The 13,138-nt window shown below is 37.8% G+C and overlaps 1 protein-coding gene across 1 annotated transcript; it reads left to right on the top strand.

The window, feature by feature from the left end:
- Positions 1 to 600: 600 nt before the first annotated feature.
- LOC111368494 (histone-lysine N-methyltransferase ATXR3-like) lies at positions 601 to 12,317 on the top strand. Its single transcript, XM_022989759.1, has 20 exons — positions 601 to 793; positions 1,001 to 3,373; positions 3,665 to 3,721; positions 4,302 to 5,489; positions 5,670 to 6,034; positions 6,212 to 6,742; positions 6,850 to 6,950; positions 7,242 to 8,298; positions 8,417 to 8,488; positions 8,771 to 8,881; positions 8,997 to 9,097; positions 9,519 to 9,618; positions 9,696 to 9,791; positions 10,032 to 10,199; positions 10,279 to 10,404; positions 10,506 to 10,559; positions 10,688 to 10,935; positions 11,014 to 11,122; positions 11,220 to 11,522; positions 11,743 to 12,317. The coding sequence occupies exons 2-20, from the start codon at positions 1,147 to 1,149 to the stop codon at positions 11,908 to 11,910; spliced, it is 7,182 nt and encodes a 2,393-aa protein (XP_022845527.1). The 5' UTR covers positions 601 to 793; positions 1,001 to 1,146; the 3' UTR covers positions 11,911 to 12,317.
- The last annotated feature ends 821 nt before the right edge of the window (positions 12,318 to 13,138 follow it).

Below are 13,138 nucleotides of genomic sequence, written 5' to 3' on the forward strand. Positions count from 1 at the left end.
GGGAGAGGAATATATTAAGATTTTTGCTTTTAAATATGGGAAAATTAACTGGAATATTGGAAAACGCTGAATTGTAATTGAGAGTAAAGTGTAATCAATCCCTAGGCCTTCTCATATTGATAATTTGCATTCATCAATTTTGTCACAACAAATCATATTCCATTAGTTTAACACAATCATTCAATCATCTATTCATCTGAATAAAGTAGGAATTACACAATTATAGAATTTAGTAAAAATTAAATTACAATCCTTGTGAGTTCGACACTTTTACTTCAATACTATATTACAAAATTTGACATCGTACACTTGCGGTTAAACAATGTTTCATAAAACGCGTGACACATTACAATTGTCATTCTACTAGATTATCAACGCCGTTCACATTTGTATCCCGAAATCTCTCATTTTGTCCTTGGCCATAATTTTAACGAAGTTGAAGGATCTGTTTGAATAAATAAATAGAACTAAAGGGTATAAATGGAAATTAGTAAAAAAAAAAAAAAGAAAAGAAAATTGACCCAACATAAACGCAAGCCACAAATTCTTCTAAAGGCCCGAAAACAAAATTTTGACAAAAATTAATATTACAAAAAAATAAAAAAATAAAAAAAATGAAAACTCGTTTCATGTACAGAGACAGCGAGGAGAAAAAGATTTCAGAGATTCGTCTTCAGCTATTCAATCGATCTGTTGTTTTCTCTCTTCTTCAAATTCTCTCAATTCGAATCTACTGTGATTCAGTCTCGTCTCGTTATCCGATCTCGTGACTCAACTCTGTAATTCTCAACTTGTAAGTGTTCAGATTTAAAACCCTAGACTCTTCAATATGACATTACATTTCACCATTCAATTTTTTGGTTATTTGGTTTTATGATTCAAAACCCTAGCCTCTTCAATTTCACGGTTTGTTTCATTTTTAAAACACCATTTCTGGCTTTGATTGAGTGTTTTGTTATTTGTTAAATTTGGTTTGATAATTTTGCTGATTTTTTTATAGGGTTTGAATTCGGAGGAGGATTTGTGGTCTTTGAAGTCAAGGCAGAATGTGAAGGAGCAGTATGAGCATCTATAACCTAGGTGAAGAACGGAATTAAGTTTGGTTTCTGTGAGTTATATTGGAAAAGGATTTGTTTGGGACGTTCCATGGGCGATGGAGGTGTTGCATGCGTGCCTTCACAGCATGTTATGGAGAAGTTTTCAATTTGCGGAGGCAAGACCAACGGCAACACCAAGCTCAATTCTTCTTCAAAGTCTTCACTCAGAATGAGTCCAAAAATGAAGGGAAAAAAAGAAAGGGGAGGTGAATTGGGTTTGAAGAATATTAGCCGTGATAAAGAAGTTGAGAATAATTGCAATGGTGAAGTTTGCAGTAATAGTAAAGATGAGGTGGAAGAAGGTGAATTGGGAACTTTTCCCATTGAGAATGGCGAGTTTGTTCCCGAAAAATCGGAAAGGAAACATGAGATTAAGGGTGAGTTTGAAAAGAGCGAGTTCGTTACTCCAAGGTGGCGAAAGGGAGGTGGTGAATTGGATAGGGACGGATGGAGGTCATCAAAGGATGAATTGGAGAAAGGCGAATTTGTACCCGACAGATGGCGCAGAAGCGAGTTCGAATTTCGGGGTGATGATTATGGCTACTCAAAGTCGCGAAGATATGATTCTTCAAAGGAAAAAGGATGGAAATTTGCGCATGAACGAACACCTCCTTATTCAAAAGAAAAGGGATGGAAGGTTGACCGTGAACACGAGTGGATTTCACACTCCCGTAAAGAAAGGGGTTGGAAAGGCGACCATGGATGGTCGCCACCTTCTTCAAAAGAAAAGGGGTGGAAAGGTGATTGTGAACGTGAGTGGACTCCGCCTTCATCCGGTAAGTATTCTGTTGGGAAAGAGTTTAATAGAAGCGGTGAGACTCAAACGCATGCAAAGAAGTCTACTTCTAGATATGAAGCTGACAGGAATATGAGGATCGGTTCCAAAGTTGTGGATGAGGAAGGTTTCTGCAAGAACGACCTCAATAACGGCAAGAATCATGCAAGAGGCAATCGTCCAAAGCGTTATGGTAATGATTCAGATTGCATTGACCGGAAGTACCGCGGTGAGTGTGATTTTTATTATAATTCAAAAATCCGAAAGCTTTCTGATGACGGTAGCCGCTCTACACACTCGTCAGAGTACTATTCTGGCCGTTTTGTTGAGAGACAGAGTAAAACTGCTACTTCTTCATCACGGAACATTCCCTCTGAAAGGTATTCTTCTAGGCATCTTGAGTCATATAGGGCAGTTTCTGACAGGCATAATAGCAGTCCACGTCATCCTGAGCGGTCACCAAGAGATCGTCCCTGCAATCGGAATAATAAGAAACGGAGCCCAGCTCGACCTGATAGGTCCCCCTATGATCGGAGGCATCAGTACGAGAGAAGTCGGTCCCCCTATGATCGAAGCCATTACTATGACCATAGATATCAAAGCCCTAGCTATGTGGAGCAGTCCTCCCATGATCAAGGTCGAAGCTATGATGGCAAGTCTCGGACCTCAACTTTATTGGAGCAGTCCCCGTTTGATCATGGTAGGTCCTGTGACCGCAGGGAAACAAATTGGAGAAGTGGATCGAGCGAGAAGCAGTTGAATTATTACGAAAGAAAAGAGCAAGAGCCAAAACATAACCAGAAGGATTCTGGTGGGAAGAATTCACGAGTTTCAGCTAAAGAGTCACAAGATAAAAGCAATTTGGATATTGAGAATGGCTCCAATGATAAAACTGGCAGCCATGCTTCTCACCTGGAAGAGCTCTCTGAAAGTCCTACTTTAAAGGGTAAAGAATCTCCTCTGGAAAATGGAGCTACTGAGGAGCTGACGTCCATGGAAGAAGATATGGATATCTGCAACACACCTCCTCATGTCTCAGTGATAGCAGATGCGGCCACTGGAAAGTGGTACTACCTGGATCATTTTGGCCTGGAACGGGGGCCTTCTAAATTGTCCGATTTAAAAACATTGGTCCAGGAAGGATATCTGGTATCTGACCACCTAATCAAGCATTTTGATAGTGACAGGTGGGTAACAGTTGAAAAAGCAGTTTCCCCATTGGTTACTGCAGATTTCCTTTCAATTGTTTCAGACAAAGTTTCTCAGCTAGTGAACCCTCCTGAGGCTCCTGGTAATTTGTTGGCAGATAAGGGAAACTGGGCACTTTCTGGTAGCCTGGCTGGTGAGGCATCAATGGCCCTTTCTTCAGATCCAATATCCTTCTCTGATGACAATTCAGCTGTATCAGAGCATTTGGAAGATCTACATATTGATGAAAGAATTGGAATGCTGTTACAGGGTGTTGAATTACTTCCTGGCAAGGAACTTGAGACAGTTGCGGGTAAGCTAATCTTCTCCTTTCATTTGTCTATTGACTATTCTACCCTAAATAGGGTTCAAGTTACTCTTATGAGATGCCAGGTGGCATTAAATGATACAAAAGTGCCTCTTTAATTTTTGCCACCTGGCAATTTACTACATGTAAATTATTTAACTTTATTTTATTTTTAACCTTAAAATTATCTAGCTGAAACTTTGGTCTGTGAACCAGCTTCTGTTTTGTAAATGGTTTTCCATTTTTCCTATATATTTAGTTTTATGTTTTGGAGCTCATGAAGGCATTTTCTTTCAGAAGTCCTGCAAATGACTTTTAGATCTGCGGAATGGGAGAGAGCTGGAAATATCGAAGGTATGTTGTTATATATTAATTGTCCCATTTATTCACATTATCTCTTTCAGGTGATCATCATATTTATATAAGCTGCTCTGTTGGCTGAAATTGCTGGAGTGGTTTGGATTTTCGGAGCTTCTGCTCTTTTAATTACAAATGAACTTGGACTGTAGCAAATTCTTTCTTGGATGACGTGTTGCCTGCATGTCTATGCGTATCTTAAGTGGCCTTCTGTCATACTAAAAATGTGTTGATATATTATCCATATATTATTGTGCTAGTAATATGACATTTTCCTACATTCTGCTGAAGCTTCTGAACAATCATATTGGAAAGTCCCAGTATTTGCTTTTCATTTTCAGATTACACATAAAAATTGTTGAAGGTTGTATTTGGATTGGCCATTTGAGGTGAACAAGTTCCTTTTTTCTTGTTTGAATCCTTGAGTCTATATGAGGATAAACATTACTCAGATATGAGATTACTAATTGTATGACATGTTGCAACATAATATTTTTTACAGTAAAACCTATTTATATAAATTCTTGGTCTGCACTTGCTGCCCTTTTATGGAAGAACTTACTTGGTGAACTTGCAGATTTCACTTGGTGTCAACTTCACATAGGTGAACAAAGTGAGGAAAAAAGTGGCAATGGTTCGTATGGTATTACTGAATTTTCACTGGAAGACACTGCGGATTCAAGCTCCATTATGCTGACCCCATCTAAGAAAGATAATGCTTTTGCTTATATTGACACTGGTGAATGGTTTTCTGGCCAGTGGTCATGCAAGGGCGGGGATTGGAAGAGGAACGAGGAAATTTCTCAGGATAGATCTTGGAAGAGGAAGCTTGTTCTTAACAATGGCTATCCTTTATGCCAGATGCCAAAATCTGGCCATGAAGACCCTCGATGGCAGCAGAAAGATGATTTGTACCTTCCTTCCCAGAGCAAAAGACTTGACCTCCCACCATGGGCCTTTACCTCACCAGATGAACTGAATGAAACCATCAGTGCAAGCAGACAAAGTCAAACTAAATCTGCCTCTGCTAGGGGACTGAAAGGAATAATGCTTCCAGTGATCAGGATCAATGCATGTGTGGTAAAAGACTATGGGTCATTTGTTTCTGAGCCTCGCATGAAAGGTAGAGGAAAGGAAAAATATTCTTCAAGTTCCTCACGACCTTACTCAGTAATTGGTGAAACAAAGAGCTTATCAGAAGATGGTCACTCAAAGAGTTGGAATGAGCAAGACTTGCAGGGTTCTTGGAAGAGCAGCACATCCTTTGGTGTACCAAACAACCGCCTCTGCAGAGCAGACGAGTTGCAGTTACATATGGGTGATTGGTACTACCTAGATGCTGCTGGGCATGAAAAAGGACCTTTATCGTTTTCGGAGCTGCAAGTACTGGCAGATCAAGGTGTTATCGAGAAGCATAGCAGTGTATTTAGAAAGCATGACAAAATTTGGGTCCCAATTACCTCTACCGCCAAAGTCCCTGAGCCTGCTGGAAAGTTTGAAAATGACAATACTATGGCATCTACTGATACTTCTGGAACTTCTCTGTCAGAGTCAATGGCTATATCAGGTGGAAGCCACATAGTTTCTGCCAAGTTCCATGACTTACATCCACAGTTCATTGGTTATTCTCGAGGAAAGCTTCATGAATTGGTGATGAAGTCATACAAGAGTCGGGAGTTTGCTGCAGCTATAAATGAATTCCTAGATCCATGGATCAATGCTAGACAGTTGAAGAAAGAGATGGACAACCATACTTACCTATCAGGTACTTATATGACAAAAAATTACTCATTGTATTTTGTCTCCTCTTTCTGTTTGTCGTCAAGTTCTTACAGTTTATTATTTTAGGTTATGGCCTGAAAAATATCGTTTACCACATTTTGTGAATAAATATATTTTTATTGCATTTTATTATTTTTCTTCATTAAGGGTGTCATTTTTGCAGATCATTTTCGTCCCAGCAAAAGAGCCAGGGCTGAAGGAAGTGAAGTGGAGGATGAGATGGAAGAAGATACATCAACTTTTATGAAGGACAAGTGCACATTTGATGATTTATGCAGCAATGTGACTTTCTGCATAGGAGATGAAGCAGATTCTGAGATTGAGAGGGGAAGCTGGGATCTGCTGGATGGTCATGTGCTGGCGAGAGTATTTCATTTCCTTAGTGCTGATCTTAAGTCACTGTTTAATGCCTCATTGACTTGCAAGCACTGGCAATCTGTGGTCAAGTTTTATAAAAATATATCTAAACAGGTTGACTTTCTTGCCATTGCCCCATATTGCACTGACGCCATGATCTTGAAAATAATGGTGAGTTTTACTTGTATATATTCTTATGGGCGTGTGGCATATCTTTTGGTTTTTTTTCTTTATCTTTATTTGTTTTCTTTATTATGTTATTGAAGGTTTGGATCCTAGAATTTTTATTTATTTTTTACTTTTTGTTTTTATATTTAATGTGAGCTTAATGTTTCCTATTTTTTGCAGAATAATTACAATAAAGAAAAAATAACATCCTTGTTCCTACGTGGTTGTACTGGCATTACTTCTAGAACGCTTGAAGAAGTTCTTTGGTCATTCCCATGTTTGTCATCTATAGATATTAGAGGTTGCTCTCAGTTAGAAGATTTGGTTTGTAAATTTCCAAATATTAATTGGGTCAGGAGCCGGGCTCATTCAAAAATTAGGAGTCTAACTCACATAACTGACAAAAGTTCATCAGCTTCTAAAACTTATTGTGGGCTGGACAGTAAAATGGAAGATTCCAGTGGATTGAAAGAATATTTAGAAAGTTTGGATAAAAGAGACTCTGCAAATCAGTTTTTCCGTCGAAGTTTGTATAAGCGTTCAAAGCTATTTGATGCTAGAAAGTCATCCACTATCCTCTCAAGGGATGCTCAATTGAGACGCTTGGCTATGAAAAAGTTCGAAAATGGGTACAAGAGGATGGAGAAGTTTATTGTTTTAAGTCTAAGGGACATCATGAAGGAGAACACATTTGAGTTCTTTGAGCCTAAGGTATTAATTTTTATTTGGTTTGTTTATTTATTATCGATTTGTTTATCTATGATATTCATGAGAACATGCTTCTAAAACTAATATGACGACTTTTCTCCCCCTTTTAGGTTGCTGAGATCGAGAATAGAATGAAAAATGGTTATTATGCTAGTCGTGGCTTGAATTATATCAAAGAAGATATCAGCCGGATGTGCCGGGATGCGATTAAGTGGGTTTTCTATGTTAAATGCTTATTGCAAAGTGTTTGATGCTTTGAATTATATAAGCTTCCATTTTAGTCTGAATTCCGGAGCCCGTACTCAAATAGTTTTTGTCACTTCACTTTACTTTCCTGCTTCCTCTCTTCTTTCTGTAAGATTTTGGTTGTGGGGAGTGGGTAGTTACGAATGTTTGTAAAATGTACTTGTAATTCAATAAGCAACATAATACTGCACTCAATTCATATCTATTACTTATTCTTGCCGCTTCTCTTAATTTTAATAAATTTTTATGATTTCAGAGTGAAAAATCGTGGTGATTCCAGAGATATGAACCGAATCATTACGTTATTTATCCGTCTAGCTATGAGCTTGGAAAAAGGTTTTAAGCTCTCTCATGAAAGAGATGTGATAATGAAGTCTTGGAAAGATGACTCACCTCCAGGCTTTTCCTCTACCTCATCAAAGTATAAAAAGAATTCAAGTAGGGTGTCTGACAGGAAGTACTTGCATAGGAATAATAGTTCCCCATTCATTAATGGCGTTTCTGATTATGGAGATTATGTATCTGATAGAGAAATTAGAAGGCGTTTATCCAAATTAAACAAGAAATCTATGGACTCGGGGAGTGACACATCTGATGACCTCGACAAATCTTCTGGTGAAAGTATGACTTACAGCGAGAGTTCTGGATCAGATGTGGAAAGTGACTTGGAATTACGGTCAGAAGGTGGAACTGGAGAGACAAGAGGGGATACATACTTTACTCCTGATGATGGGTTTGATTCTTGGGCTGATGAACGTGAATGGGGTGCTCGCATGACAAAGTCTGGCCTTGTTCCACCTGTTACCAGAAAGTATGAAGTCATTGATCACTATGTAATTGTTGCGGATGAGGATGAAGTGAAAAGAAAGATGCAGGTTTCTTTACCTGATGATTATGCTGAGAAGCTGAAAGCACAAAGAAATGGCACTGAGGAGTCGGACATGGAAATTCCTGAAGTTAAGGAATACAAACCCAGAAAATTCCTTGGAGATGAGGTGATAGAACAAGAAGTGTATGGAATAGATCCGTACACTCATAATCTTCTTCTGGATTCCATGCCAGAAGAATCAGACTGGTCTCTTACTGATAAGCATTTGTTTATCGAAGATGTTCTCCTTTGTACACTCAACAAGCAGGCCAGACACTTCACTGGCACTGGAAACACTCCTATGATTTATCCTTTGAAACCTGTATTTCAAGAGATACTAGAAAATGGGGAGGAAGAAAATGACAGGAGAACTGTGAGACTATGCCAGTTCATCTTGAAGGCCATTGATGGTCGCTCGGAGGACAATTATGTTGCTTATAGAAAGGTTTATTGCATTATTATTTAGTTTATTATTGAATCTGTCTTTCCTTCATATTTCACTATATCTGGTTTTAGATGCTCATTCGGTTACTTTGATTCTTGGACTTTTATTTTTCTAAAAGGGGCTCGGTGTTGTTTGCAACAAAGAAGGTGGCTTCAGTGAGGATGATTTTGTTGTTGAGTTTCTGGGAGAGGTAAAGTACAGTCATATATCTTGGGATTAAGTCTGGATACTGTGCATCTCCTGGATGATTTATGGAGTATGTTAATGTGCTTATGTATGCTCTTCCCATGAATTTGGTGAATTGTACTGTTAGCTCCTAATAGTTATTTTGCATCTTCATCGATTATTTATTTTAAATCTTTTCTTTTTCATACTATTGCTGTGTTTGTCTATATGTAAATCTACTGTGATGCTTATTTCAGAATAAAGCATTTTTAATATTTATGAAATTTATTCATTCTGATAATCACAGGTTTATCCTGCTTGGAAATGGTTTGAAAAGCAAGATGGCATTCGTTCATTGCAAAAAAACAATGAAGATCCAGCACTGGAGTTCTACAACATATATCTTGAGAGGCCAAAGGTATATTGAATTTATCTAGTTTCCTAATTCAGACTTGTTATTTGATTCTTTTGCTGCTGCTGCCTTCTTCTTGCCCTGGAATGCTTGGACCTCATATATTATCTTCATATGGCAGGGTGATGCTGATGGGTATGATTTAGTTGTTGTGGATGCAATGCACAAGGCAAACTATGCAAGCCGAATTTGCCATTCATGTAGACCTAATTGTGAAGCAAAGTTAGTTCTCTTGTCTGATAAATTAATAATGTATTCCATTCCACTTTGGGCGTTATAACTTGTAATAGCTCGTTTGGTTTTGGAAGCTGATGACAGCCGTCAGCAGAAATGGGGTTTATTTTTAGTTTATTTTTAAAATTTTTTTTTTTTTATGTTTACAGATCTGTAACTTTGTATTCTCTGTCATCTCAACGTAGCTGATTGGCTATTAATGATTTATGTTTCATCACCATTTACTGTTTTTTCTGAGATAATTTCAATGAAAATTGTTTTAATTTTGGATTCTTGTGAATCTCTTAAAAGGTCATTCTCTCTGACCATAAGACCAGTTATTGTTTACTTTTCATGATAAGAAGTAATTCTATCATATCAAGATCTGTCATATTATTAACCAAGCTATCTTCCATTTTCATGATAATAGGGTAACTGCTGTTGATGGGCAATACCAGATTGGGATCTATTCGGTTAGACCCATTGCATATGGTGAAGAGATCTCCTTTGACTACAATTCTGTTACAGAGGTAAGCTTTTCTCAAGCTTGACATCTTAGCTGTTAGTTTATTATTGTACTGATTGATTTTCAATGCCATTGCTGTAGAGTAAGGAAGAGTACGAAGCTTCTGTTTGTTTATGTGGCAGCCAAGTTTGCCGTGGGAGTTATCTGAATCTTACTGGGGAGGGGGCTTTCCAAAAGGTATAGAAATTGCAACCTTTTCTGTTAGTTAAAGGATTGCTCAAACTTTTGCAGCTGCTTATATAAGCACGACTGGAGAAAATTTTGCGTTTCAGAAAGTTAACAAATTGAGAAAGTTCTCAGATCTTAGGTTTAGGGGTGGACTCATCAATGTGTCATAAATTTTATTGCACCTTTTACTTTACTTTTCATGTATTTTAACTGGCTATGCTAAATATGTCTCATTGTTGCGGTCATCAGGTAATAAAAGAGTATCACGGGGTACTTGATCGACATCGTTTGATGCTAGAGGCTTGTGAACTAGATTTTGTGTCTGAAGAAGATTACATTGACCTGGGTAAAGCTGGACTTGGCAGTTGTTTACTTGGCGGGTTGCCTGATTGGCTGATTGCATATTCAGCTCGTCTGGTGTTTATCTGTGCTCTAGTACTACTTCTATGTTCAAAATAAATGCTTGATTTTTTCTAATTATTGATTTGTAATATAGGTGAGGTTTATCAATTTTGAGAGGACAAAACTTCCTGATGTAATTTTGAGGCATACCATAGAAGAAAAGAAGAAATACTTTGCAGATGTAAGCCTGGAAATTGAGAGAAGTGATGCGGAGGTTCAGGTAAATGCTCTCTGTCTAGCGTGCTGTGTTACCATGTGTCTTAAGATATGCTGGGAGTTACTAACTAATATTGATATTTTCAACAATTTTGGTTGCTACAGGCCGAGGGTGTCTACAACCAGAGGCTTCAAAATTTGGCTCTTACACTAGACAAGGTAGGCAGTTTGCTAATTTCTTAAAGCAAATTCCCTAACCCAAAATAAATAAAATATCAATATCAATAAGAATGGGAGATAATGGAATAAGAAGCTAAAAATATTTTGTATTTACTGTGCTCGAACAGGTGAGGTACGTCATGAGATGTGTTTTCGGTGACCCAAAGAAAGCCCCTCCTCCACTGGAGAGGCTTAGCCCTGAAGCAGCAGTTTCATATGTTTGGAAAGGAGAGTCATCAGTTGTGGAGGAGCTCATCCAATGCATGGCTCCTCATATGGAAGATGGTATGTTGAGAGACCTCAAGGCCAAGGTTCGTGCCCACGATCCTTCTGGCTCTGGTGATTTGGAGATGGAGCTTCGGAAGTCTTTGTTATGGTAAATTACATGAACTTATGACATTCAGTGTCTTGATCTTGAAACTTCTACAAGACTGATTTCTTCTCCTTGGTTCAGGTTGAGGGATGTGGTCCGCAGTCTTCCTTGTACGTACAGATGTCGGCATGATGCTGCGGCTGACTTAATACATATATATGCTTACACAAAATGTTTTTTCAGAATAAGAGTGAGTTTTTGTATTCTGTGGAACTTTATAATATGAAAAGCTCTTGCTTCTAAGGCTTTCTGATTCCTCTAGATCTATTTTATGTCTCATCTTGCAGGAATATAAGACTATTACTTCCCCGCCTGTTTACATCAGTCCACTTGACCTTGGCCCCAAGTATGCTGACAAGTTGGGGCCCGGTATTCATGAGTATTGTAAGACATACAATGAGACTTATTGTTTAGGCCAGCTGATATTTTGGCACAATCAAGCTAATGCTGAACCAAATGCTCTCCTAGCCCAAGCCAGCAGGGGTTCTTTATCTTTACCGGATGTAGGCTCCTTTTATGCCAAACTTCAGAAGCCATCACATCGACGTGTTTATGTCCCAAGGACACTGAAGTTTATGCTTGCTAGAATGGTAAGCTTCATCCAGTGTAATTCACCTCCCCTTGTTTTTGTCTCCCCACTTCCCTAAAATTTCAAAAAAATAAAAAATAAATGAGGACCTCACTCTTTTCTTTCCTTTGGTAATTCGATTCTCATGCCTTGATTTTGTATTGAGTTATTGTTTGTCTTTGTAAACATATATATGATTGGTTTATGAGCTCTCGATTGAATCACGTTTTCTTCATTTCTAGGAGAAACAACCTCAGAGACCATGGCCAAAAGATTGGATTTGGTCATTCAAGAATTCTCCTAGAGTTGTTGGCAGTCCTATGTTAGACGCCGTTTTACAGGAGGCTCCAGTCGACAAGGAGATGATACACTGGTTAAAGCTCAGACCACCTATTTTCCCGGCCATGTGAGATAAGTGAAATTTTTGCAGGCATATTAGGGAAGTGGCATCAAGATTTGTTGTTTATCCACCTCGGTACACTCTTCAGATGGTTCAGTTTTAGTTGCAGCTGCGCCATCGCAGAATTGGTGATTATTTTGAAGTATAATTTACTTGTGCTACTTCCACTCTTAGTTCTTCTGTACAGATATATTTTCTTCTTTTTCTTTTCATTCTTTTCTTAAAATCTGTAATTCATTGTTTGAGTAATAGCGCAGCATTCCATTTTGTTTCCTGTGTTGGTCGATTTAGGAAAAAATGAAAGCTTTTAGTAAATTCTGATCATTTGTACAAGTTTATATGTAAAATATTTAGTTGTAGTTAGGTAAAAACGTTTTCCTTTTGCATTGTGTTATAATATCCTTTAAATTTCGCCCATTTTTTTTTTTTTTTTACGTATTTTATCAAGTTGGGTACTGATTAAACTTTTCTCCTTGTTTGGTATTATATCATTTCTTAATTACTGATGTTATACACAGAGAGTTGCAATTGAAAGTCGTAGAATTGTTTGTGAGAAGGGTAAACAGTCTGATGTGTGTTGGGCATGCTGACGGTGGTGACATCTATTTAAAGATCAAGAATTCATCGAAATGTTCAATTTTCAAAATGGCCAAAAATTTAAAGATTCATATCTATAGTCGATTTTTATAATGTTGAACAAATATGCCACTAAAAGTTTGACATTTCAGTAGGCATATAAAGCGTAATGATGAAAACATATCCTTATATCCTAAGATCCACAAAACCGCCATTTCCGTTGGCTTGAGTTCTGAAAACCTGTGATTCCACCAGTTCCACCGGACGCAAAAGTAGCTTGACGTCTCTATGAACTCATTTCTCTGGAGAAACCTTGTGGTATTTTTACGTGGTAATAAATCATGAATATTGTATATTCGAATTTGATTTGCAACGTTGTATTTGTGTTTGTATTTAACATTAATGTTGGGCATGCAATATGGAAAATGTATAGTATCGTGTTTGTGGATCATATATTTCATTGGTTGTAGTTTGTTGTATGTGTTAAATTTTGTATCTCAATTTTGTTCTTCCAATGTAAATTCGAATATCTAGTGAAGAAATGTAAAAAATAATTGGTGTTAACATGTCAAGATCTGGTAGAGTGTGGGTGGAAACATACTTACAGCCATGAAGATATATCGAAGAGATCGAACCTTAGAAGCTCGACCTGCTAATTGCAA

Source organism: Olea europaea, chromosome 19 (genome assembly GCF_002742605.1).
Source record: "Olea europaea var. sylvestris chromosome 19, O_europaea_v1, whole genome shotgun sequence".
Taxonomy (NCBI): domain Eukaryota; kingdom Viridiplantae; phylum Streptophyta; class Magnoliopsida; order Lamiales; family Oleaceae; genus Olea; species Olea europaea.

Coding starts and splice junctions, on each gene's coding strand:
- LOC111368494 (XM_022989759.1), top strand. CDS start 1,147: ATGGGCGATGGAGGTGTTGCATGCGTGCCTTCACAGCATGTTATGGAG. Junction 9,098..9,518: donor AGACCTAATTGTGAAGCAAA/GTTAGTTCTCTT, acceptor TCATGATAATAG/GGTAACTGCTGTTGATGGGC. Junction 10,936..11,013: donor CTTCGGAAGTCTTTGTTATG/GTAAATTACATG, acceptor TCCTTGGTTCAG/GTTGAGGGATGTGGTCCGCA.